The 26259-nt window shown below is 43.8% G+C and overlaps 1 protein-coding gene across 1 annotated transcript in view; it reads left to right on the top strand.

Moving 5' to 3' along the window:
* The first annotated feature begins 18275 nt into the window (after positions 1 to 18275).
* The window catches only part of RYK (receptor like tyrosine kinase), an 82803-nt gene continuing 74819 nt past the window's right edge, over positions 18276 to 26259 (top strand). The window contains exon 1 of the mRNA XM_074314085.1: positions 18276 to 18709. Coding sequence (XP_074170186.1) covers positions 18481 to 18709 — 229 coding nt within the window. The 5' untranslated portion in view covers positions 18276 to 18480. The remainder of the gene's footprint in view (positions 18710 to 26259) is intronic.

Raw genomic sequence — 26259 nt, 5'->3', positions numbered from 1 at the left:
ATAATTAATATAATACCGGATCTTATATTAATTTTTGCTCCAAAAGACACATTAGAGCTGATGGTCCATCTAGGTCTTATTTTCGGGGAAACATGGTAACTCAATAAAAGACTCTTTCACAGTTTCAATGGACAGCTACAGAAGAAGAAAAGATCATATGGCAACAAAAAGAGGGAACCTTTGACCAAGACAAACAGACACAGTTTGGACCCAGTCAGAAACCAATCTTACCTATAGGGGCTTAATTACCTATACTTCAACATGTACATGAGCTAACACATTGGGGTCCTGAGAAGATTATTTCATGGAGTAAGCAATATTACTGGAAACCTTCTCCTACTGCAGCTCATAGAGTGTACAGCAAATATTTGCCCAAAACATAACCCTGGAAAATCATTCCATGGGTCCCAAGGACATTTCCCACTTTCTTTAAGTCCATTTGAGGTATGGTAATTGGATTTTGTTCAAATGCCATCATCTCAAGAATACGTGTTCGTTAAGACTTCCTAAGAATGAGCCTTCCTAGCCCTGTGGGACCACATTTTCCAACCAAGAGGTTGGTCAGCAATGCCTCCTTTGGACTGATTTATGACCAAAAGGGGGAATTATGGATGAAAAAGGGGCCACATACTAAACCTGACAAGCCTAGGGGAGACCTCCATGGTGAACCTTACAAATTCAGAGATCAAAAGTAACCACATAGGATGGTCTGAACATAAAAATTCCTAAATGAAAGCAGGTTATAGCAGGTAGTCACGTCCTAGGCCTGTAGCTTCCTGGACAAAGGTCAATCTTTACCTTAAGTGAGCCTGTCTATTGTCCTTTTGCATCTAAGGGAATATAACTTTGAAATGTCAGAGCAACCTTTCCAGACCCCTCAAGGCATAACTACTGGCACTAGAAAATGAGACCACAGGACCCCCTCATCGTTAGTTCTCTTGTTGTCCATATATCTTCTCTGTGTGCTATAAATGTTAATTATTAACTGTCCTGTACTTACCAATGTAAAAGAAGTGTGTGTCTCTCTATTTTGCCTTTTATCCAATCCCAGAGATTTCACCTCTGCTTTCCCCCACCCCTTTAATCTACCACCAATGGATTTCATGTAGCCCTCCTTATGCCTCCTCCTTTCATTCTAATGTATAAAACAAGCTGCAAAACTGCCATTCTCCAGAGCATTTTCTCAATCCATCGAGATTTTGTTTCCCAGCTTTTGTCATCAGTTTGGCTCAAATAAACTCATAAAAATTCTCTACAGGTTTGGAAGTTTCTTACATCAATGAAAGCCGTATAGAACAATAACTCTTCTACTAGGGAAGAGGGGTGTTTGGGGTGGGCAGTGGTCATCTGTGCCACAAGTGCTCTTCTTCTCCTGGGTCTGGAAGCTCCTTGGGGGCAGGAACCACATTTTCTTCATCTCTGGTCCCAGTACTGACTCTGCTTCCTGACACAGAATAGTGTTCAAGACAGAGGCATGGACGACGCTGTCGCAGTGGCCTAGGCTGGATGGGATAAAGGTGTAGGCTAGTGTGGGGACCTGAGAAAGGAGAGGACAGATGTGGAAGAATTTAATAGGGAAATGCATGGGGCTTGATGAATCTTGCCAGAACAGAGAGCTTTTAATGTTATAATCCTTTGTGATCTAAGTTGACAGCTCTTTGGCACAAGTTTAAAAAACTTGAACTGAATACCTCACTTAACAGAAATTTATTGAACACATTCCAAAATTAAGAAATTCCTCAACTGTTTCAAAATCACTTTAAGAAAAAGCGTGCCTCGAGCTGGAAGACTTTCAGGGTTCTTGTTCAGTACTTGCCTCTGCTACTGTTGACAGGTTAGAGCACCTATCTGCACATCTGGGCTTTCACCTGGCGGCCATTCCACACCATCGACCACACCTTCCAGCTCCAACGGCACCTTTCTGGAGTGCTAACCAATCCTCCCCTCCCCTCCCCACCCCCCCATAAAATGAATATGTTTGTTCATTCACTGATGTTGAGACACGATCTACTTTCTAGAAAACCAGGCTCTATGGCTAAGAACAATTTGGACATGTCATCCTTCAATGTCAGCACAGGTTTTGGAATCAGTATAGATTGAGTCTGAATTCTAGCTTTGCTATTTACTACCTATTTTGGTCAAGTTACTTCATCTATTTAAATTCTAGCCCCTTCACCTGTAAACTGGGGATCATAATGGTGCCCCATCACTCGGTACATGAGGATTGAACGAGGTTCTGGGTGTAAAACACTTGGCCCTTAATGGGCACCCAATAACAATAGCTCCTAAACTATTATGACAACTATGTTTTCAGGCCTCTGTGGCCTCTCAAGTCAAAAAGAAATAACACAAGTACAACAGAAATAATAGCCAGTTATGGCCATTCACAAAATTCAAGTGTACAAATTGTAACCTTAGTCATTTCTTGAACTGGTCTTAATTTCAGACCCAGTGGCTCTGTTCTGGCTTTTGGAGGACAATCTGACCCTGCCTGGTGCATGCTGTCCCACCCCAATGACTTCTTGGCCAAATTTGGGGTGATTATCAAATTGGAGCTCAGAGCTGCGTTTCTACTTCCTCTGCACTCCTCCTTGGTGGAGCATTATCTGAGAATTTTGCTCATCAGTATAGATACTGTGTACAGAGAGAAGTGGGTTCCTTTTTGGTCTCCCGTGCTTCTGGGACCCATGCTATTGTCAGCTACTGACGCACTGTGTGGTCTGTGGTGCTCTCTCAGCGATGACAGTGTGGCAGCTCTGGTAAGTGGCACATTCTATTCCATACCAAAGAGTCTGGCTGCATCCTGCCCTCACTTCTGGGGAATAGGCGTGTCCCTCCCTTACCTCCGGGGGCTGGCCAAGTTCATTCCCCAACCAGACAGCATGCCGCACATGCTAACCTGTGGCTCAGCTAACCCTATGAGTTCACAGAAACCATCCAAGCAACACTTGGGTCTGTGAAAAAGTGGGGCCCTCTCACAACTAAATGTACCATGCCACCATCTCTCTTGCTTCCCTTTGTCAAAAGATGCAAGACCCATCTGAGCAACTGCAGCTGGGAAACTGAGCCCATAAGTCTTCCTTTCTCTTTGGTCCCCTAACCCTCCCAGAGCCATGCTTCTTTTTTCCCTTCCTTTGGTCCTCACATCAAAACTAATGTTGAGGGGGAAGTGTGTTCCACCACTTATGACTCTTGTTCTTCCTCTATAGTTCTGTCTCCTCTGTCTCCCTGTTCCCCCAGCACAAAGCTTTTTTTGTGTGTAAGTGGAAGGGGGACACACACACACACACACACACACACAGTGGAAACCAGTTCTCCAAGTTTGTGCACACTTCCCAGACTGTTTTGTCTCCTACACACCAGAAAACAGAACTTCTTTGAAATGATAAACTAACAAGTCTGCCATTCTTGCTGTTAGCAGGCTTTTTGTGGTGGTTGAGGGGAGTGAATATGCTATTTGATGTCACGGCGATTAGACTTCCTCAAACTGATACTTCATGTTTGATCCTGTCTCATGAGGTACATGGGTTTTTACTAAATTAATATAGTTGGAAGGAGGTCTACCAGGCTGCTCAATTCATGCAGTGGGCAGAACCCCCTTTGTTGTGCTCCAGTTGACTCTGCTATATCTCATTCCAATCTTTTAATTTAATTTTTATGAAAGTTATAGACACATCTAGTTTTAAAAAGTAAAATATTAGAAAAACAACAGTCTTCTGGTCCCCTCTCCTGTCCTCCATCCCCAGTCTCACTTTAGCTGATTCTTTTGATATTTTCCTCTAAAGAAGGGGATTATCTTGCTACTTCTTGACTTTTACTGATTTACTGATTTTTAAGTAAGAGAGATGAAGATTTAGCTCTTTTTAAAGACTCCCACACAAACTAACTTCCCCTCTGTCCACCAATATTTAGGGTTTACATTGTTTTGACAAAATAAATACAAGTCACAGGTGAGCTCTATAGTATACTTGAATTGCCTTTCCTTTCTCAAACAAGTTTTTGTTTTCCTTGGAGTTAATAATTACCCCCTATGCTTAATTTTCTATGTACTTATCTCTAAATCATTGTCCTCTTCTTGGAGACTGCTTTCCTATCCTTCTATCTCACCATCTGGACTGCAGCTCTCTTGACCTGTGGCACAGTTATCAGCTCATATTTATTCTCTTAGCTCTTGTCTCCTATTTTCTGCCTCTATATTTTTGTTCTACTTTCTGGGCTATGTCTTTAACTTTTTATTTCAACTTTTATATGGGCTTTTAAATTTTTATTGTCATAGTTTATTTTCTGATTGGTCTTTGTTTTGGACCTGTTTTTTATTTTTATTTTTTGTTTTTTTATTAAAACAACCTGTTCTTATTTTGTGGATTCTATATTATCTCTCATTTCTCTAGCAATATTATTAATCATACTTTAAATATTTTCTTCTATTCTTGACATCGTCTCTATTTATACAGATTACTTTTCTTCTGATTATTTTGGTCTTTTGCCTTTCATGTTGAAGAATTCCTCAAATGTCTAGTGACCTATGATATCTGTTGCCTTTCCTTTTATATTTAGGAGTGAAGTTAAAAATCTGATTATTGACTGGTGACATTTACCTAGAGTGATAAAGATGGGGGGAGCACCAAATGTCAGTATCTTTAGATATTTTCTACCAGACTGGTCATATTCCTTGGAGAAAAATCTTCCAAACTTCTACCTAGCTGCCAGCATCCTGGATGCTAAGTATAGGAAGAGGGCTGGAGGTGAGAGTTGGGTGGGAGTGGTCTTCTCTATTTAGTGCATAGACTTTCATTTTATCCTCCTATTTTCAGTATGGTATCTCAGCTCTCATCAGTGCCTGATGTTCTCCAGTCCAAAGAACATTGTTGTATCCTTTCCAAATCAAAATCATAAACTTTAAGTTTTGTGCTTAAGTTGGGGAGAAGATCTGGGGATCTATATGATTCTCAAAGAGATACTCAATCAGTTCTCCTATTCTTACCCCTTACTGCATTGCCTCTTTCAGAGACACTTGGTGCCTCAATTCCTGACTTAGGTTTTAGCTAAGTCAGTTATTCATCTGTTTTCAGCTTCCAAAATATAATTACTGTTGTCCCTGCTCCTATTTCCGTTTGTCATTTGAGTTTGTGCCCTTAAAAAAAATATAATTTTCCTGCCATTTTAGTAGGGTTTAGGGAGATTGCAGAGATAAAAGCTGTGTTCAATCTGCCATCTTTAAGCAGAAGTATCTCATTCTATTTCAGCCCTTTATGGTTTCACTTGGGAACTATCTAAGCTAGACACCATGACCTATCCTCTAAAACCTTGTTCTTTACAACCTTTTCCCTTCCACTGCTCTGGAAGGTTAGCATTAATATTGCTATTATTCTGAGGAGATCCAAAATGGCAGAGTAGATAAACACTGTGCTTGCTTCCTTCCATGAACACACTAAAATTACAACTAAATTGTAGAGCAATCTACCTGGAGAATCATCTGAAGCCTAGCTGAACAGAAGTTTTATAACTAAGGATATAAGAAGCCATGTCGAGACTGATAGGAGGGGCAAAAACGTGAAACGGGCTAGCCCCAAACATCCATGTGGTGATTGAGAACCACGAGGGATATCTTGGCCACAGAGGTTCCCCAGGGGGAGCATGGGGTCCCAGCCACAAACCAGTCTCCCCAGCCCAGAGTACTGGTGCCAGGAAAAGAAGCCCCCATAACATATGGCTGTGAAAAACAGTGGGGATTCTGACCATTTGGGTAGGACAGAAGGCTGCAGGAAACCCAGACATACTCTTAAACAGCCCACTCACAGACTCTCTCACTCACAGGCACTCACCTTGGACTCCAGTGGGGGACATTAACTCTGGGAGTGTCAGAGACATATGGGGGGCAGACTGAGGGGTGTGGCTTCATAGAAAGGGCTGGAGGACAGTTGCCATGTTCCCTGTGTGGAGCTACTTCTCCCATACAGCTGGCAAGCAGGCACCATCTTTCCTGTGTTGAGCCCTCCCCCACAGGCCAAATCTGAATCTGATTGGTCTGATGAGCTCTGCTTACTCCACCCTGCTGACTCACTAGGACTCTACCCCACCCAAATCGCCCAACACCAGAGGTACTTTCTCCACGAGCAGCCAGCCCCATCCAATTGCACTCTTTTGTGGAAAATTATGAGAGTCCACAGGCCCCAGGTGGCAGCAACTGTGCACTGGGACTTTTGCTAAGTAGCTCCAGGCTCAGCACTGACATCAAACCAGGGTCTATATTAACCTGTTGAACACAACACTTCCCACTCTAGTGAAACCCTGGACCCTGCCTCACCCAACTTGTATACCATCCATGGCTTTATCAGTGCCTGAACCTTAAGGGAGCCAGCAGGTGGCAGCGGGCCTCAGGGTGTCCCGGCATTTTGTGGAGCTACCCGAGGCTGGGTACTGGTGGCAAACATCCTTGATTTGCAGCATAGCCTCTCCCACCACCTCCAGGATTAGCACAGTCAGTGAACAACTGCAGATCACTTTGTAGCTCCTACCAGGTAGTTCTGGCTGGTCACAGGCAGTGGGTGACCTGGGCCTGCACCAGAGCCTCTTGAAAGAGGCCCCAGAACCAACATACTTGGAGGTGTGCTCAGATCACAGCAGAGCACTGCCCAATTAGCCGCACAAGTGGCACACCCAAAGGGCAGTCTCAACAGGTACCAGAGCCCACTGGGGCGAATCCGACTCAGTGGGGTAAGCCCTACCACACAGCAGCCTGTAAGTTGTGGATATGGCCAAACCCCACAGCCAATCAGCCTGAAGGTCAGTCCTACCCACTGATGTGCCAATAGCAATCAAGGCTCAACTATAACAGGAGGGCACACACAACCCATGCAAGGGACACTCCTGGAGCACCCAGAGCAAGTGATCAGGGAAACTGTGCCAGGGCCCCACAGGGCATCTACTGCATAAGGCTACCCAGCCAAGATTGGGAGACATAGCAGATCTACTTAATACATAGAAACAAACAGAGAGACAGTCAAAATGAGGAAACAAAGAAATATTTCCCAAATGAAAGAGTAGGAGAAAATTCTGAAAAAATAACTAAATGAAATGGAGGCAAACAATCTACCAGAGACAGAGTTCAAAACAATGGTTATAAGGATGCTCAAGGAACTTAGTGAGAATGTCAACAGAGAGATAACAAGCATAACAAAGGACATAGAAGCCACAAAAAAGAACCACTCAGAAGCGAACAATACAATAACTGAAATGAAGAATGCACTAGAAAGGAATCACCAGCAGACTAGATGAAGCAAAGGGTTGAATCAGTGATTTGGAAGACATGGTAGCTTTAAACATCCAATTGGAACAGCAAAAAGAAAAAAAGAATAAAAAAATTAGCATAATTTAAGAGACCTCTGGGACAACATCAAACATAACAACATTTGCATCATAAGGGTACAAGAAGGAAAAGAGAGAAAGCCGGGATTGGGAACCTATTTCAAGCAATAATGACAGAACTTTCACAACCTGGTGAAGGAAATAGACATACAAGTCCAGGAAGTGCAGAGAGTCCCAAACAAGATGAACCCAAACAGGCCCACACCAAAACACATTATAATTAGAATGACAAAGGTTAAAGATAAAGAGGGAATCCTAAAAGCAGCAAGAGAAAGGCAACTAGCAACTTATAAGGGAGCTTCCATAAGATTATCAGCTGTTTTCTCAACAAAAACTTTGCAGACCAGAAGGGATTGACAGAAAATATTCAATAGGATGAAAAGCAAGGACCTACAACCAAGATTCCTATAATCAGCAAAGCTATCATTTGGAATCAAAGGACAGATAAAGAGCTTCTCAGAAAAGAAATAGCTAAAGGAGTTCATCCTCACCAAACCAGTATCACAAGGAAAGTTAGAGGGACTTCTTTTAAGATGAAAAAATAAAAAGATCAAAATTATGAATAATAAAATGGCAATAGCTACATCTTTCAACAATTACTTTCAATCTAAGTGCTCCAATTAAAATCTCCAATTGAAAGACAGAGGAGGGCTGAATGGATAAGAAACCGAACCCTTACATATGCTGCCTACAAGAGAATCACTTCAGAATGAAAGACACACAGAGATGGAAAATAAAGGAATGGAAAAAGATATTTCATGAAAATGGAAACAAACAAAAAAAGCTGGTGTAGCAATACTTATACCAGACAAAATAGACTTTAAAATAAAGGCTATAACGAGAGACAAAGAAGGACCCAGTAATCCCACTTCAGGGTATTTATCTGAAGAAATCCAAACACTACTTCGGGGGGACATGTACATCCATATGTTCAGTGCAGCATTGTTTACCATGGCCAAGATGTGGAGGCAGCCTGTGTGTCTGCCGATGGAAGAACGAATAAAGAGGAGGTGGTATATATATAAAATGGAATATTGCTTGGCCATGGATAGGAATGGGTTCTTGCCATTTGTGGCTGCATGGATGGACCTGGAGGGTATTGTGCTGAGTGGAGTGTAAGACAAAGAAAGACAGATGCAATGTGATTTCACTTACATGTGAAATCTAAAAAACAAAATAAACAAACAAAACAGATACAAACTCATAGATGAGAGAATATATTGATGGTTGCCAGATGGGAGGGAGGTTGAGGGTGAGTGATAAAGGGGAAGGGATTAAGAAGTACAAATTGGTGGGCCTGCCTGAAGGCTCAGGCGGTTGGAGCTCCGTGCTCCTAATGCCTAAGGCTGCCGGTTCAATTCCCACATGGGCTAGTGGGCTCTCAACCACAAGGTTGCCAGTTCGACTCCTCAAATCCTGCAAGGGATGGTGGGCTCCGCCCCCTGCAACTAAGATTGAACACGGCACCTTGAGCTGAGCTACTGCTGAACTCCCAGATGGCTCAGTTGGTTGGTGCCAGTCCTCTCAACCACAAGGTTGCAGGTAGAAGTACAAATTGGTTGTTACACAGTAATGATGGAGATGTAGGGTATAGTATAAGTCAATAATATTGTAATAACTAAGTATGGTGTCAGATGGGTACTAGGTTTGTTGGGGTGATAGATGGAAGGGGTTAAGGGGCAGGGTGAAAAAGGTGAAGGGATTAAGAAGTGCAAGCTGGTAGTTACAAAATAGTCATGGGGATGTAAAGTAAAGCACAGGGAATATAGTTAACAGTATGGTAATAAGTATGTATAGTGCCATACTAGACTAGTCAGGGGCATGGATCATTTCTTAAATTATACAAATGACTAACTACTGTGCGGTACACCTGAAATTAATAAAAAATAATATTGAATGTCAACTGTAATTGAAAAATTTAAAAAGTGAAGGGGAAGAAGAGGTCCAAATTTCCACGTATAAAACAAGGAATTTATGGGGATGTAATGTACAGCATAGGAAATATATATTGCGATAGCTTGATATGGTGTCAGATGGTTGTTGAATTTATGGTGATCACTTCTTTAGGTATGTAAATATTGAATAACTATGGTGTACACCTGAAACTAATATAATATTGTATGTTAGCTATATTTTAATAAAACTTTAAAAAAACAAAACAGTTATTCTTTATCCATCCTAAAGGCACCACCATCACCTGGTCCCAGTTCAAACACTTGGATTCATCCTTGGCCTCTGTCTCTTTCTCCCAGTCTTACTCAGTGTATCATCAACCCGACTGATCCTATCCCATAAATATCCCTCACATCGGGTCCCCCATTCCTATCCCCACTGCCCTGTCTCGTTTAGTCCCAATTCTCTATCACCTAGTCTATCAGGGAAGTCATGCTGCCTGGTTTCCCAGCCTCTGGACTTAGCACTTCACTTCTAGTCCATCCTCTAAATCTTCATCAAAATGATCCATCTAACGTGCTTGTCTGACTTTCACATCTCTCCTAGGCATACTTCAGCAATAATTCTAATTGCAATAGAAAGGGAGGAAAGCTAATATTTAAAATCATAACAGACTGCAGCTGCATCTTCCCCTCAGGCATGCATTCCTCCTGCGCACAAGGCTCTTTGTTTGACAAAACACCTGGGTGGATGTGGAAGGTGAACAGTTGAGAATATAAAACAAAGATAGTTGAAACTTTTCTGCAGAGGACATAAACCAGAATCGGGGTATTAAAAGGCATCTAGAAAGGGAAGAAAACTGAAGAAAGCCTTGGTGGAGAAATGCCATCTCACCATCTCAGTGGGTGGCTGGAGAAAAGTGGGCTGTGGTAGGAGTGGGACTATCATATAGAGATTACAGGTGTCTAACATGTCCTCTCAAGATTTGGACAATTCTGTGTTGGTCTAGAACGCCTCCTATTCTGCCCTCAACCCCGTTTCACTTTACCCTGCATCTTTAATAAAGTTTATTACATAAACACTGCCCGGCATGATCCTGCAGTTGGAGGAAAGGGGTTTTATTCTGTCTAGATCTGCTCCGCACAAAGAACAAGAGCAGAGGTGGAGGGTGCCCCTGGAGACACTAGGAATTCTGGGTAGGATGAAATTGAAACCTGCAGATCCTAGGAACAAAAGGGCATTCTTTTTTTGTGGGGGTGTGTGAACCTGATTGGAAGCAAAGATGAGGCTTCAAATAAATTAAATTTAAATTTCAAAGCATATCACCATTTCTCCTCTGGGTATTATCATCACTATTGCAATCATTTCACACCTATATTTCCTATGGGCCAGGCAACCAGTTAGGTGCTTTGCATGCACAATATCATGCCCTCCTTTTGAAATCCCAGCTGCAGAATTGGTGCTATTAATTCCACTTACATCTAAGGACCTACAACTTGCCAGGAGTCACAAAGCTAGAGTGGGTCAGGGTGCTGGGGTCTGAGCCCAGATCTGTCTCACTGCTATTCAGTGCTCTCTGCTTCTTACTTATGGATAAACTCTCAGCTCCTCCATAGGCTCCAATTTTCTGATTGTGATAGGATTCAAACTCAAGTCTATCTACCTCATTTTGCAAACTAGAAGAGGCTGCTCTAAGGAAGTACAGTGACCCTCCCTCAAGGAGGCCCAGTGCACAAGGACAAATTTCCTCTCATTCCAAGCCTAGTGATTCTTCCATTGCACCAGTTTCCCAAATCGAGTCTGCAGAACTGCTGATGCCAATAGATGCACCATGAGAAAGTGTCCTGTGATTCAGTGTGAAAATTAGTGAGGTAAGTAAAGTTTAACAGGACTTCTCACAATCTTCAATATGCTAATGTGCATTTGATTCTCCAAAATCAGGCCTTGTTGTGCCATGTTTCCCGAACTTACTGGATAAAGAGTTTGATGGAAAAACTCTTAACCTCTTACAAGCTGGTGGATCGTAGAACAGAGTTTGGGAACTCTGGCTTCCCTTGCAGAAAAGCACTTACTTTGAGGAAATGCAGGCATTGCATTAATCAGGGATTTTAGGTAATGCAAACTGACCACCCATAAGGATGATATTTTCTACAGGAAGAATGAAGAACCCCCAGAATCCTGCAGGGTATCATATATTTCCTGATAGTATTGGGTGGAGACAGATGCTGAAGAGCAGGGACATTCTGAGTAAAGGGAGGAACTCCACAGGCTTTGAAAGAAAGGACAGAATCTAGCAGAAGGAATCTGAGGAAGATGAGGCCAGATCTAAAAGAACATGCACCGAACAGGTAAGGGCGACTCCACAGTATTTAAATGGTAAGGAAGATATATACCTTTATTTTTTCAGTCAAACATAACCTGGCTCCGAGGCTCACTCATAATGGTCAGCAAGAAGTCTGGTACCAGTCATTTTCTGCGACTCTTTCTCCTTCCCTTGGGTGATACCAGAAGCCCAGGCTTGTCTAGTCAGAACAATGGGGAGAGATGAGCTTCCGGTTATCATAGACCACTAGGAGTCTCACCAGTGTTACTCCTGCTGCACAGATTTGGACTACAGCTTGGAGTAGCACTGCTGCTCCAGGGAGGACTCCCAAATGGCCCCCCCCAGGGCCTTCCTCATAGACGGGGCTCAGTTATAGAGGCCCATGTGGCAACCAGGGCCACCACTTAGTGTCCACAGATACCCAGTCTCTTCACAGAACCTGAAACACTCCAACCTTCTCAGTGTCTGTGAGGTTTTCTTGGCAGCTGGATTCATCCCTCCTTCCCTGGATGCCCTAATCTAGTCCGACTCCCACTTCATCCAATTTGGCTTCTTTAACCAAGCTCCTGAGAGCACAGGTCTGGTAACTCTTTCCTGGGGGTAAGGAGAGCCAGGCTGACCTTAAACGTTTAAGGATACCGTGAGCTAAAGATCCTCTTGAACCGCAAAAAAACAATGCTTTTTCTTTCTTTGGTTGATGAATTCATAGCAGGAACCCCTAATAGTGCCATTACAAAAAGATGTTTTTCAGGAATGCATCATGTCACAAATATACTGTGATGATTATATTTGTAGTAAAAGAAAGGAAAGGTTAGAGACAGCTTCAGTCAAACAACGAAGCCAGGGAAGGGAAATTCAGGCCACCGAAATCCTAGTCCCAGTGGAGCTTCCCCCGTGTGGGGCTGGGATAGCCATGGAGTAATTCTGACCCTTGAGCGTAAATGACACCCTACGATCTCTTAGGCAGCATGGATGCCTGGAGTGCTGTGTGGCTGACTGAGCACAGTAGTCAACATGTCGTGAACACATGTTTCTCAACATCAACAAGAATGAATAACAATAAATAGCCGTGTGCAGTAAAAAGGAAAAGAACAGGAAGGCTGGCTGCCATAGTTAATTTTATGTGTTACCTTATGCCCAGTTGTTCAGTCAGACACCAGTGTAGACACTGCTGTGGAAGTATTTTTTGATGTGATGGACATTTAAATCAGCAGACTGTGAATAAAGCAGATTGCCTTCTATAACATGGGTGGGCCTCAATCTAATCAGTTGAAGGCCTCAAGAGCAAAGACTGGAGGTTCCAAGAGAAGAAGGGATTCAGCCTCCAGACTGCAACATAGAAATTCTATCTAAGTTTCTAGCATGCAGAGTTTGGACTTAAGATTACAACATAAACTCTTCCCTGCATTTCCAGCCTGCCGGCCTACCGTAGAAATTTCAAACTTGCCAGCCCCTACAATCACATGAGCCAGTTCCTTAAAATCATTCTATATCTATCTATCTCTATCTCTATCTATCTCCTAGTAGTTCTGTTTCTCTGGAGAACCCTGACTAATACAGATGGTTGCAACTACTATGAGTGGACTATGCAATAAACACAATAAATAATGTTTGAGATAAATGGCTCTCCATATGGAAAAAATAAAATCATGTCATATGCCGTATATAAACATAAATTCCAGATGGATGGCGGAGTTGGTTTTTTTTAAAGAGAAAAGTACAAAAGCATGAGAACAATATAAAAATTATTAATTGTGGAGTCCTTCTTAAGCAAGACACAAGACACAAAATCCATAAGCCATAAAGAAAAAGACTGGTAGATTTATCTAAAATAAAAATCAAACATTTAAACTGAGCAAAGCACATCATAACCAAAGTTAAATGACAAAGGATACAGTAAAATAAATTATTTACAAATCGATAAGAAGACAAACAACCCACTAGAAAAGGAGGTAAAAGATAATATACAGATACTTCACAAAGTAAATCAATGGGCAATTCATATATATGAGAAGATGCTGAACCTTACTAGTAATGAGGGAAATGAAGATTAAACGACGAGTTATTTTTCTTTCTTCAGACTGTCAAAAGCAAAATGAAAAACACTGATACACTGTAGTATCTTGTCTCTCTCATTTATGCCATCGGTGGAAGTATATATTGGTACAGTCTTTTCAGAGGGCAATTAAGCGGTCTGTCAACGTGGAAATGTAACTCCCTTTGACTCAGCAATCCCACTTCTGAGAATCGATCTGTCTATATACACCCATGTGCACAAAGAAGCTTGTGCAAGGATGTGCAGTCGATCACCAGAAATGTAAAATCTTTAGGGTCCATCCAATAAGACTGCATGCATGGAACACCCCAATGCAAAGAACACCATACCCGGGCCTCTCTGTCTACCTGTTAGACGAGCATCCTCAAAACCCCAACTTATTTTGATCAGTGAAAAAAGCAAATCATGTAGCCCCATTTCCTTTTGTACGGTTCCATCTCTGTAAAACTGAATAAACACACACACACATAGTGGCATGTCTAAATACGTGTGTATGTAGGTAAATATCTACAGAAACAGATGAAAAACATACACCCAACTGGGAGGTGGGGGAGAGAGAGAGGACGGTTTGTGTCAAGGAGGATATTCATGTTTTACTCCGTGTACTTCTGTGCCTCTTAACTCCTTCACAACACAGTGGGTGAATATACTCCTGTGGAAAGAGACGTTTTAAAAGGTCAACTGTCCTATGCTACACAGGGCAGCATCCCCAACTGCTCCTTGCAAAGGAAGGTGCTGTTTTCAGAACTTAGAGCCACCCCTTTCTGGATCCCTCCCCCAGCTGAGTGAGCATAGCCTAGGTTGGGGATTTGTTTCCAGAGCTCTCTGAGCTGCATGTCTGTCTTTGAGGAAAGGAGCTGGGACTCTAAGTGGGGCATCAGACTCCATGCATGGAACAGCCCAGTGATTTCCATTTTCCCTGAGGCCTCACCCCTGTACCTGTCGCCTCCCAACATTCCCATTCACTTACCCTGCTGCATCTCAAGCTCAAGGCTTGCCTTTTTTAAAGAATAGTGAAGCAAGTCCTGATGATGGTATTTTCCAGGCCTTCTGAAATTTGACTCCTGAGGAGCAGAATAAGGTCAACCACAGTGACAAGCAAAACCAAAAGTGGGGACAGTGCGTGGAGTATGGTAGTGATTGTGGCATTCATTTCCTCTAGGCAAAGAAACCTCAAGAAGCTGAGGTCAGGGCTTCCCAGCACTTTCACCCCGAGGCTTATTGGGAAATTTGAAAAGTTGCCACCCACACCTTGGTGGGGTAGGGAAAGGAGACTCCACCAGAGACCCATGTGTGAAACCTAGTACCCTGCAGAGACAGGAGAGACTGGGAACTGGTTCCTTCTCTGGGAATTTAAAGTGTTGGAAAGCTCACAATTTTAATCTTATTTAGAAGTTAACATTTGAGTATAGATTTGGAGAGGTAAGAGATTACGCCATGTGGATGTCAGAAGGAAGAGCATTCCAGGTACAGAGAACAGCAGTGCAAAGGCCCTGAAGTAAGATTGTGCCTGGTGTGTTGGAAATACAGCAAGGAAGCTACTGTGGTTGGAGCTAATTGAGTAGGGGGAGAACTGGAGGAGATAAGATCAGAAGGGAAGAGAGGAAGATGGAGAGTGAGCGCTGCCTTGATACCTTGTGAGGACCTTGCCTTTTATTCTAAATGAGTTAGGGAGCCATTAGTAGTCTAAGAGCCAGGGAGTGACATGATCGGCTGACAGTTACTGCAATGGCTTGGGCTGCTGTGTTGGGAACAGACTAAAGGAGTAAGGGGAAAGCAGGGAGGCCAGTGAGGTGACAACTATAATAACCTAGAGGAGAGATAGTAGAGCTGAGATTTTCTTGACAGAATGGCCAGCATCACCTGGAAGGCCTGTGATGCTCTTTGCGGAACAGGGACTCCTTAGAACAAGTAACGAAATGTGCATATCACTTCTTTGTGTGTTGCTACCCCCTGAAGTTGCTACTTCTGTTAGTCTGGGGTGGGGCCTAGGAATTTGCCTTTCTACAAGGTCTCAGGTAAGAATCCTACTGGTCTGGCAACCGTACTTTGAAAACCACTAACTTTTGCTTCTTAGCACTGATGAAAATGTTATACACACAATTAATTTTTATATTTATATTTAACATTTGTTTATGGTATGTCCTCAAAGAAATACCTTGCTCACCCATGTCCCAGTACCAAGCATGATGCCTAGCAGGAATGTATGGAGCTTGGCTCTGGGCCGGGTTTGATGCTGTATTGAATGAAATTCTTGAGAATCCCTGGTTTGAATCCCTGGTTTGTTTGGAGGTTATTGGTGATAAAAATTTCCAGGAAGTGGTCATTAGAGGTAAGGAATTAATTATAATAATAACAATGGGTGTGACACCCACCCAGTCTAGAGTCAGGCTAGGTGTTTTACTCACATCTTCTCCAATTAAATCCTGTAAAAGCCTCGTAAGTCTGATATTATCACCCGATTTTATGACTGAGGAAACTGAGGCTTGGAGAGTTCAAATAATTTTCCCAAGGTCACACAATTAACAAGTACCAGAGCCCTGACAGGCCTGACTGACAGTTCTGCTGTGTTTACATCACAGACTACCTTAAGAAGTAACTGATAAGAGGAGATTGCCTTGAAGACAAGAGCTTTCTTACTTGCGGACTATGAGCCACTTTTAAAAATGCAGGGAATATGTCATCTTTTTAAAAAAAATGCCTCCTATCTGAATTGGGAGCTGTCATGCGGGGTCTCTGGTCCAGCTCCCTTCACAGGAATGCAGGATATGGTGAGGCCAAAAAGGAACACAAAAGGAGCCATAGGTAGGGGAGTCATACCGCTATATTCTCACTGGCGGCTGGGTTGGAGACACAGGAAGCAGGATCCACACGATCCGCAATCTGCCAACCAACCAACCCCCCCTAGCATAGCCATGGCATTTGTACTAGTGGCTAATGGCTAACCAGTAACAGCGGATGGCCAACCAGCCACAGTGTTTGGCCATCTGATTACAGCTGATGGCCATCTAATAACAGAGCCAGCACCTTTCCACATGAGGCCGAGAGCCTGGAAATTGCTCTCTGGGACTCTGTCCCCACAGGAACTCTGTTCACACAGCACATTTCCAGCCCCAAGCCCTTCTTGACAGGACCCTGGTCCCCTAAGAGGTAGCAGTGGCTGCCTCAACAGAAGTATTTTTGCTGACCTTTGTGGTTTTGATCCGTCTCTGGTGGAGGACTTTTCTTCAGCCCTCATACTCTGCCCAGCCTCCTCCTATAGGATGATGGGCTCAGTATTGTGTTGAGGGGCTAAGGCTTGATGAGTTGAGAACAGCTTATCTCTAAATAGAACCCATCCCTCTCACTGGAGAAAGGGAAAATCAAGTTCTAGGACTCGGGGCCTCATCAGCATCTCTCTTCCCCCTCACCTCCTTAGGGGATAAAAATAACCACCTCCTAGGGCCTCACAGTGGTGGAGCAACTGTGCATGGAAGCTGCCTGACCTGGGAGCAGCTGCTCCCCCAGGAGCCCGCGTAGGAAGGCTTTGGGTCAGGTGCGGGATCTGCCCATAGGGGCGAGGTGACTTGGGTCAGACAGGAACGCTTGGAAGTCTCACAGAGAGAGGGGGCACCCAACAGAGAGGGGGCACCTGGAGTAAAATTGACTGCAATGGTGTTGGGTGGCTCACATAAACAAGTCAGGAGGCCCGAGGGTATACTCGTGATCTCACTGAGCTGTCTTTAGAAAAGATGAGGTGTGTCCATAATTCTTTTTTTTAATTAATTTTTTCCAATTACAGTTGACATTCAATATTACGTTAATTTCAGTTGTACAGTATAGTGGTTAGACATTTCTATAATTTAGGAATATCCATGATTCTTAATCTCTTTGGGGGAAAGGGACTCTCTAGGACAAATGATGAGATGTACATGCCACTTCTCTGTGTGTGCTCAAGCATACACACAGCACACACAGACAGATGTACACAGATACAAACACAGTCAGAGACACAGACACACTTTTGCACACAGTGTTACATTTTAGAAGGGGGGGGGGTTGCCAAAGCTTGACAAAACCACAGGTTAACAATTCCAGATGCAGGTTGATAATAGGGACACTAGGGACACAGAACGACTGCAAAAAAAAAAAAAAAGTGTGTAACTTGTAACAATAGGTTCCTAAAGTTTGCTGAGTAAGATCTTTTTGGAGAATAAATGAATAGAGTATCTATGCATGAGAACAAACACGGAAATCTTAATGTTGACCTCTGATGATGGGATAAAAGGTGATTGCTATTTTTCTCCATTTTCTAGGTAAACAAAAAAGCAAGTTTCTCTTTCGCAGCCAGTGCGGCATTTCCCTGGATCTGGGGAGCCCACTGGGCTGCAGGAGCGGACCGGGCCTGCCTGCCTGCATTCTCCGCCGGATTGGGGTGTTACAGACAATAGACAAGCAAACAGCAGGCTGGTGACAACGTGAGGCGGGGGCGTGCTCCTTCAGAGGGTGACCAGAGAGCCCTTCGCGGGCGGCTGCACTTTAAAATCAAAGCGCTCTCCGCCCAGCCCCTGCCCGCACAGAGCCGGCGATGCGTGCGTGCGCGTTCTTGGGGCGGCGGCGGCGCGCACGGGCGCGCCTCCACGGCCAGCCCCCAGCAGTGGACGATGCTGCCGAGGAGGCGGCGGCGGCGGCGGCGCGCTCCGGCGGTCTGAAGCGGCGGCCGGCTGCCACGGGCCGGCGGCGCAATGAGCTGGGTGGCCGCCCCCGGCTCGGGGCTGTGAGGGGCTCGGGGCCGGGGGTGGGCGGCGGCGGCGAGGCGGGCCGCCATCGCTTCTTCCAGGCGGCGGCGGCGGCGGTGGCCATGCGCGGGACGGCGCGGTTGGGGCCGCCGCGCCGGGGCCGCCTCCCGGGGGCCCGCGGCCTGAGGGCCCCGCCGCCGCCGCTGCTGCTCCTGTTCGCGCTGCTGCCGCTGCTGCCCGTGCCTGGCGCCGCCGCTGTCCCGGCCCCGCGGCCCCCGGCGCTGCCGCCAGTGGCCGCGGGGCCCAGCGTGAGCCTCTACCTGAGCGAGGACGAGGTGCGCCGGCTCATCGGTGAGTGGGGCCGTCTGCGCCGGGGCGGGCAGGTCGGGCCGGGCCCCGGCTGCTTCCGGCCGCCGGCGGCCCAGTCAGCGCGCAGTGGACCGTGGGCCGGTCCCCTCCCTGGCCCCCGGCGCTCCCCATCCCGGCCCAGCGCCCGAGGTCGTCTGCGGGCCCGGCCTCTGCCTGCTGTGCTGGCCGGGAGGTGTGGTCCCTGCCCGGCCCCCGCCCATGGTCAGCCTTCTGGCTTCCCCCCATACGCGCTCGCTGCCCGGGGGACCCCTCGGCCGCTGCGAAAGACCGGGATCCACCCTGTTCCATCCTCCATGCAGCCTCTTCAGCCCTTCACCCTGTACCGTAGAGTCCAGCGACCTTACAACTTTTCTTCCCTGCCACACCAACTTTCTTTGACCCTTATGCGTGCCACTCCAGGGCCCTGAATTTTGTATGCCTGGAAATCGACGTTTTCTGTAGACGAAACCTGCAAATCCCTGGCGGTGGTTTGGATGCCACAGTAGAGGCCACGCTACTGAGCTCATACTTTCTGGTCATCATGCTTTCTTTTACTTTTGAAATGAGACAGAGGTTATAAGGGCACTACATGTTCGCGGCAGTCTCCCAATCTTGCGACCGATAGCATACTTTTAAATAGTGAGGAATCTCCAGGTAGCAGAACCTTTTAGCTTTTTCAGCACCTTTTTGGTTCTGGTCTGGAATGTGTTGGAGTTTGGACGGATCCTGTATTTCTAGGCCACTCGTCTATTTTGAATACCTTGTAGGGAAAAGAGAACTTGGCTTTGGATCAGTTCTGTTCTCCTTAAGGAGCTTTGTCGTTTGGGGAATTCATTTGAAAAATAATGGTGTCTTCCTGTTGGGACTTTGTAGATTCTGGAAATGACCATAGAGGAAGGTCTGATAGAAATGGCCCCAAATGGTAAGTCTTTAGTAGTTGCAGATACCTAGACATTTACTTTCTTTTGTGTATTAATAGCCCTTTATTTCATCTCAGATTTGTGGTGCATCTGAGTGTTTGAGGGGAAAAAATATTCTCTTTAAGATCCATTATCGGTCAGTTTTATTTTTTTTAAAGTTTTAAGACTTTCTTGAGGTCTGTTGAGGTGGTCTCAATTGTTGAAATGGAATTGCTTTTAGCAGACTCGTTAGACATGTTACATATATGGGTTTGTAGTCCTTAACCAAAGAAGAATGCTGTTTTTATAATGTCCTGCCATTCGTAATCCCTTTTAGTCTAGCTGAATCAGCTGAATTTAGTTTAGCTGAATTAAAACTGCAAATTGGGTTAGTACTTGGCACATAAGACTAAGGTTTAGGAAAAACACTGAATGCTTATAAATCGACTGATATCACATTAATTTTTAAAAAGTATTATTGTATTATGCGTGGTTTTGTAAATTTTTTTTTGGTTAAAAGAGTGTATATAATTTGTGACTTTGTTTACATGTAACAAACCAATCTGGGTGGGGGTAGGGGACAAGACAACCACAGGCTGACATTGATTGAGTGCCTGCCCTATACCTGCCCCTACATGTTTTATAAACATCATTTCCTCTAATTGTCTTGTGACTCAGTGAGGTAAGAATCATCATTCCCATTTTAGAGATGAGGGAAGTAAGGCTTTAAGTAACTTGCTCAAGGTCACATAATTTATAATCTTTTTTTTAAATCAAACAATGTTGAAATAAGCCACAAAGTTTTCTTGAATGAAATGAAGGTGTTGTTTATACTATAGCATTTTGATTATTGCATGGTGGAAAAATAACAATTGCTGATTAATACTTGAAATGATATTATTTGTTACCTGATTGATGAACATCCAGTGTATGCCCAGGAATGGGATGTTGGGAGCAGGGAGAGAGGATGGCCTCACTGATCAACCTTGTCCATCTCTGGGGCAAGAGGGACCTCAGCACTGTTTTCTCTAATGCAAATAGAGTTGACCTGTGACTGTAGGTCTCTCCACTCTCCATCCTGCTAGACCCGGGTCCTCTCCTTCCATCCCCTCCCACCTCCCTGGTACCTTCTACCTTGAAAGTATTCCTTGGCCACCTCTGTGTGGGGAAGAGCAGGTGTGTAGGGCTGAGGTGTATACCAGGCGTCCTGAGTTCTCAGAACGCAGTTTCCCATAGAAACTCTTATGGTGTTTAAGACTACTTGAAATAATACTTTATACCATATTTTTGTATTCTTATGGGTTAAATGCCTTCTGAAAGCTGACTTGGGAAACTAACCATTATTTTATAATATTTCTAAGACAATGACTTTGGAATTCCAAGTAAGAAACTTATAAATGAAGTTGATAGTGACAACTTTATAAATTGAACTAATTGCCCTTGATATGAGAATAAGTTGTTTTAATGCAATGAATACGTGCACGTAATGGTACTAAAAGGCTTACAGTGAAAAACAGCAGTGTCCTGTCTTTGGCCTTTTTATCTTCCAGGTCCTACTCTCCAGTGGAAGCTACTATCTCAAACTAGTTCTGTTTTCTTTTTTTCTTGTTTTTCACTTTCATATTTCTAAATCAGTGTAGAATAAGCCTTTGACTTCCTAGTATTATACCTGAGTACTTCCTTGCCTGCATCTCTCCCCTAAATCCCCAGTATAGTTACGTAACATTTTTGGTAAAACCAGCAGTCAGTATTTACATTATTATGTATATATTTATTGCTCACTTCTGAGTTAAATCATGACCCATGATTACGTTTTCTTTTCCTATTTTCTTAGAGCAAATAATTGGCTTTAAAGTTTTTTGATTCTTTTTTTAATGTATCTAGGGTACATTCCCTCAAATACTCCCAAGAAATATGTTAAATGCCTTTTGATATTTTCCCAGGTAATACATCAAATCATAAATCAGTTCCACTTGGTTTCTTCTTTAGAGACTTGCTCCTCCAGAGTCTTCCATCCTTTTATTCTAATCTGTACAGTAGGATTGTTTTTCTTGTGGGTCCTTCCTTCTGTCTGTCTGTCATCCATCTTGCTTAGTGGGCCCTTTCAATGTAGAGACTCATATCCTTCAGTTTTCAAAAATGTCTGTTACTTCTTTGATAATTTTCTACCCTTTATTTTTTCTTTCTGAGATGTCTGTTGTTTGGTGATTGAATCTCCTGGAATTGACCTTCAGATTTTCTTACGTTGCCTCTTGTTTATATCTTTGTATTTGGAGGTGGGAAAATGGGGAGAATTTCTTCTCCTTTTTTTTTTTTTTAATATTTACTGGGGAATATTGGGGAACAGTGTGCTTCTCCAGGGCCCATCAGCTCCAAAGTTGTTGTCCTTCAATCTAGTTGTGGAGGGCACAGCTCACTGGCCCATGTGGGAATCGAACCCGCAACCCTGTTGTTCAGGGCTCACACTCTAACCAACTGAGCCATCCGGCTGCCCCGAGATTTTCTTAATTTTGTCTTCATGCTTTTATTTAAAACATTTTATTTTTATTTTATGGATGTTTTATCTTCAAGGTGTGTGTCTATGTTGTATTTAAATTTTTTTACATGTTTAATATATTTTTAATATCCTGCTTCCCTCCAGGATGCCTATTAATTTCAGGGTTCTTTTATGTTTGTTTATATCACAAATATCTGGTGATCCGTAGCTGTCTGTAATTAAGTGCGAGATGCTAGCTGGTGGTCTAGTGAGTACCTTTCAGGTGCAGGTGGGCTTTTCATTGGGAGTCTACCCCACATACCAGCACTTTCACATCTTCTTTGAAACTAGTCAGTGTCTGCAGAGAAGACACCTCCCATCTCCTGCCTCTCCTGTTCTTGGTGAAACACCAGCTGCCCGAGTTTGAGTTGTTTCATTGGGAGGGATGGAGAGTGCGGCCTTTCAGGCTGTAGATTTTGAGTTCGGTTTATAGTTCTCCTGCCTCTGTGGTTCAGTTTCTTCAGGAAAAACTTGGAGTCACCTGCTGGACTTGGGGACCCAAATGCTTTGAATATCCCTTTCGGAAGCTCCCCCTTTGTCAGGCCTGAGCTTCAGGCTGGCCTTTGGTGGCCCTTGGTGGCTCCAGGGCTCAACCCCGCAGGAATTCTGAGGGGCAGTGACCACTCCTTCGACCACTTCGCGTCTTACAAAAATTTGTTTCAATGTGTGATGTGTTGTCTTCTTTCCCTTTCTGTTTGTCTTTGTGGTTTAATGTCTTTGAGATTTCATTGTTATCATTTTAGAGGAGTTTTGGGAGGAAATGGGGATAAAGTCTAGTGGTCATTTCACAATGTGTAACTATCAGTTAGGATGGGGCTTTGACTATTGAAGAGCTGGTGGGATTTGGCAGTTTTTTTTGTAATAGAGTAGTAGTGGTATGGGAAGTACTAGGTGACACTTTTGCTGACATGTGACAATCTTTTGCCTGTGTCAGGCACAAAGCAAAGGTGATCCATGTGTTAGTATGTACTCTTATTCCATTTTATAGACGAAGAAACTGGCTTGAAGGAGGTACGCAACCAGCCCCGTTGCTTGGTAGTGGGGCATACAGTCCTTATGGAAGCCCATCCATACAGAGGCTCCAAAAGCCTCGGGAGCTTTTCATCCCTGTGGCATTCCTGTGTCCCAGGCCCTGTTTCCTGGCTCTCATTTACTTTTCTTAACAAGCTGCATTTTAGGCATCCATTTTCTCGTTTTACTGGTGAGGACTCTGATTTGGAGCCCTTTGGTAGTGAGGAGAGCGTCAGGCCTTGACTCAGTCCCGCCGCAGTCTGGAATTCATACTGTCTCTGTCAGCTCTGGAGGGGCTGCAATGAACCAAAACACACAAGGAGTAGAGTCTGCAAGCCTGCACCACACGTGCTTGCTTGTGGACTGGGTCATTATTTGCATCCTCCCGTGTTCTCTAATTGATAATTCTGATAGTACTGAATTCCCTAAGTCCAGAACTTGTGAAAGTGATATTGTGGCTGGGGAAGTGCTACGGGTTTGGGAATAAAATGCTGGCGAGTGGGGGCGATGGTATAAACTGGTCATGGCCGCAGTGGTGGTGGTGATAAGGAATCTGTAGGTGTCAGAGGGACTCCTGAGGATAGACTGCCTCCCACCAGTTAGAAATTCACTTTGGATAACTTGCTGCTCTCTTAAAATAAATGCCCCTGGAAGACTTAAACACTGCTCACATCTTATTAAAATCAGGTGAATACTAGTTGGGATCATTGCTCCCCAAATCAATCAAGTAAAAAATGTTGAAGACCAACCAAGTACAATATACTGTCATAGAAAATGTCAGTTCAAAATTATTAAATTCCTTTTCTTAAGGAACTGAGAATGTTGTAGGGGAGACTGTTATACCTATGACTATAACACTGAGATAAGAGTTACACTGCTGATTGGTATAAGTAAGTTATTGTAAGAGTGATGACTATTGACTATGGGGGTGGGGGCGGGGCAGGAGAAAGGCTTAGAGCGTTTAGGAAAGATGTTCCAGGAAAGAGGAGACATTTGAGCCTCATCTTGAAGGACGAGTTTGATAGGCAGAGAAGAGAAACAAACATTTATTTCATGCCAGGCAGAGAAAATAGCGTGAACAAAGCCGTAGTCCTATGGAAGCAGATGTGTGTGAAATCAAGGGGTAGGAAAAGTCTAACGTGGCTGAGAAAAATTGGCAAAGCCAGAGAGTGGTAGAAGATAAAGCTGGGAAGTAGGCTGAGATTGGATTAGGAACTTGTATTTTAGGGGTACTGACGAGTTGTTGAAGAATTTAGAACAGGAGAGTGCAGTTAGGACGGACGGATAGAACAGCTAGCTTTGACCCCAGTGAGGAGGGCGGCTTGAGGACAGAAAAGCAGGATCTGGGAAATGGGACAGAGTCAGCTTTGTGATACGAGGGATCAGCTAGGGCAGTTGAAGGGCTGGGATGGATTTGTGAGGAATTTACAGGGAGTTTGGAGATTTAGTGGAGACCTGAGGGTTAAAGAAAAGGGAGGGTTTCAGATTTGGGCAGCTGAACCAAAGGACTCTTTCTTTTGGGAAGTGGTTGAGGGAAAGAAAAATGAGATGAGCCATGTGTTCCTCTGCTTCCAGCATCTCTTTTTCCTCTTAAACCTCAGGCCAAGTGCTTGGTGGGGGAGGACTCTGAGGGTGTCCTCTCTGCAGATGTGTTTGGTGTAACCTGCCATTGCCCAGCCCCTGAGGAGATGGGGTGCTGGTGGAGGTGGGTTTGCACTCTGCAGCAGACTCCTAACCCTGGGCGCTCTGGGTGGGGTTGGTGGCCGTGACGCAGCGTCAGTTGGAATCCATGTGTTCTTCATTGGGAGAGCAAGGCTGGGACATTGTGCAATTGTGGCTTTTCAGTTTTTTCTTCTTCATACTACACATGTGGGAGAACTCTGTCCAATTATAGCTAAACCTGTCCCCTGTGAGTCACATCCTGAGTGGACTCGTCAGTTCTGAAGGTGCTGCCTAAAATACTGTTTGGATTTTAAGGGTCACTTTAGAAACAAATGAAAACATATAGGTATTTTTTTGAGGACCCTAAATTGAGAAGTTCCACAGCATTACTTTTGGGGATTTAATGCAATTATGCCAGTGTTCTGAAAAAAACTTGCCAGCTGTGCATACCAAAGCAAAAGGAAACAAAACAAAAACTTGGGCATGAAACAGAGCCATGAGCTACTCTGAAATTAGATCACACTTAGAAGTATGCTTTTTTTGTGTTATCCTTGTTGATGTAAATCAAGTATAATATTTGTAGTCAAAATGTTATTTAATAGCTTTCATTTATGTAGGACCTCTTAAAATGTGACATGCCCAAACAAACGCACGTGCATGGCTGCGTTACACGACAGACACTTAGTACTGAAGGATTCTGGTACCTGTGCCTAGCCAGTGACCGGGCTGAGTGGTGGAACATTTCTGGAAACTACTTCCGTAGGTCTCATTCTTGTTTATAAGAGAAATATGTCTTATCAATAAATATGTTCTTATATAAATACATGTGTTTTAGTACAAGTACTTCATATGTGTTCTCTTTTATCAACCATAGGAAGTAGATGGCATTGACATTTTTTTTTACAGATAAAGCTGAGGCTCTGGGAAATGACAGAGTTTGCTGGAGGTCACAGACGTGTCTGGGGCTGTGTGACTCCAGAGTGCTGCTTTCCCTACTCTGCTGCTTCTGAAGGTTAGCAGTTTCCTTATCTTTAGATAAAGTCCAAATCATCTGAAGGGCAGAAACAAAAGAGATTCCTAGACCTACCCTGAGCAATGTGTTTAGGAGGTCTGAGATGAGCCTGAGCTAACGAGCCTTTTGAAGGCCATGTTTCACTGATTAGAAGATGGATAGTTTTTTTCTACATTTGAACATCTCTGAAATTAGAACCATTTTACAATCAGTGGATTGTCGTCCGATAATTGACAGCTTGTTTTTCTTTCTTAGTGGCACAAAAAATAATGGTGCACTTTAGATGAAATGAAATCTGGTATTGTAAAAAGATATTATTGTAAAGGAAACTTAGACATAATTTTCCACCTTTCCTTTTTTTTATTCCTTTTTGGTACCTGTCACAACTTTGAATCTTTCAGAGTTGTAAAATTCTCTGTTGATATTTATTACT

Source organism: Rhinolophus sinicus, linkage group LG10 (genome assembly GCF_036562045.2).
Source record: "Rhinolophus sinicus isolate RSC01 linkage group LG10, ASM3656204v1, whole genome shotgun sequence".
NCBI lineage: Eukaryota > Metazoa > Chordata > Mammalia > Chiroptera > Rhinolophidae > Rhinolophus > Rhinolophus sinicus.
The sequence above is the reverse complement of the archived record's forward strand: the minus strand, read 5'-3'. Positions and strand labels throughout refer to the sequence as shown.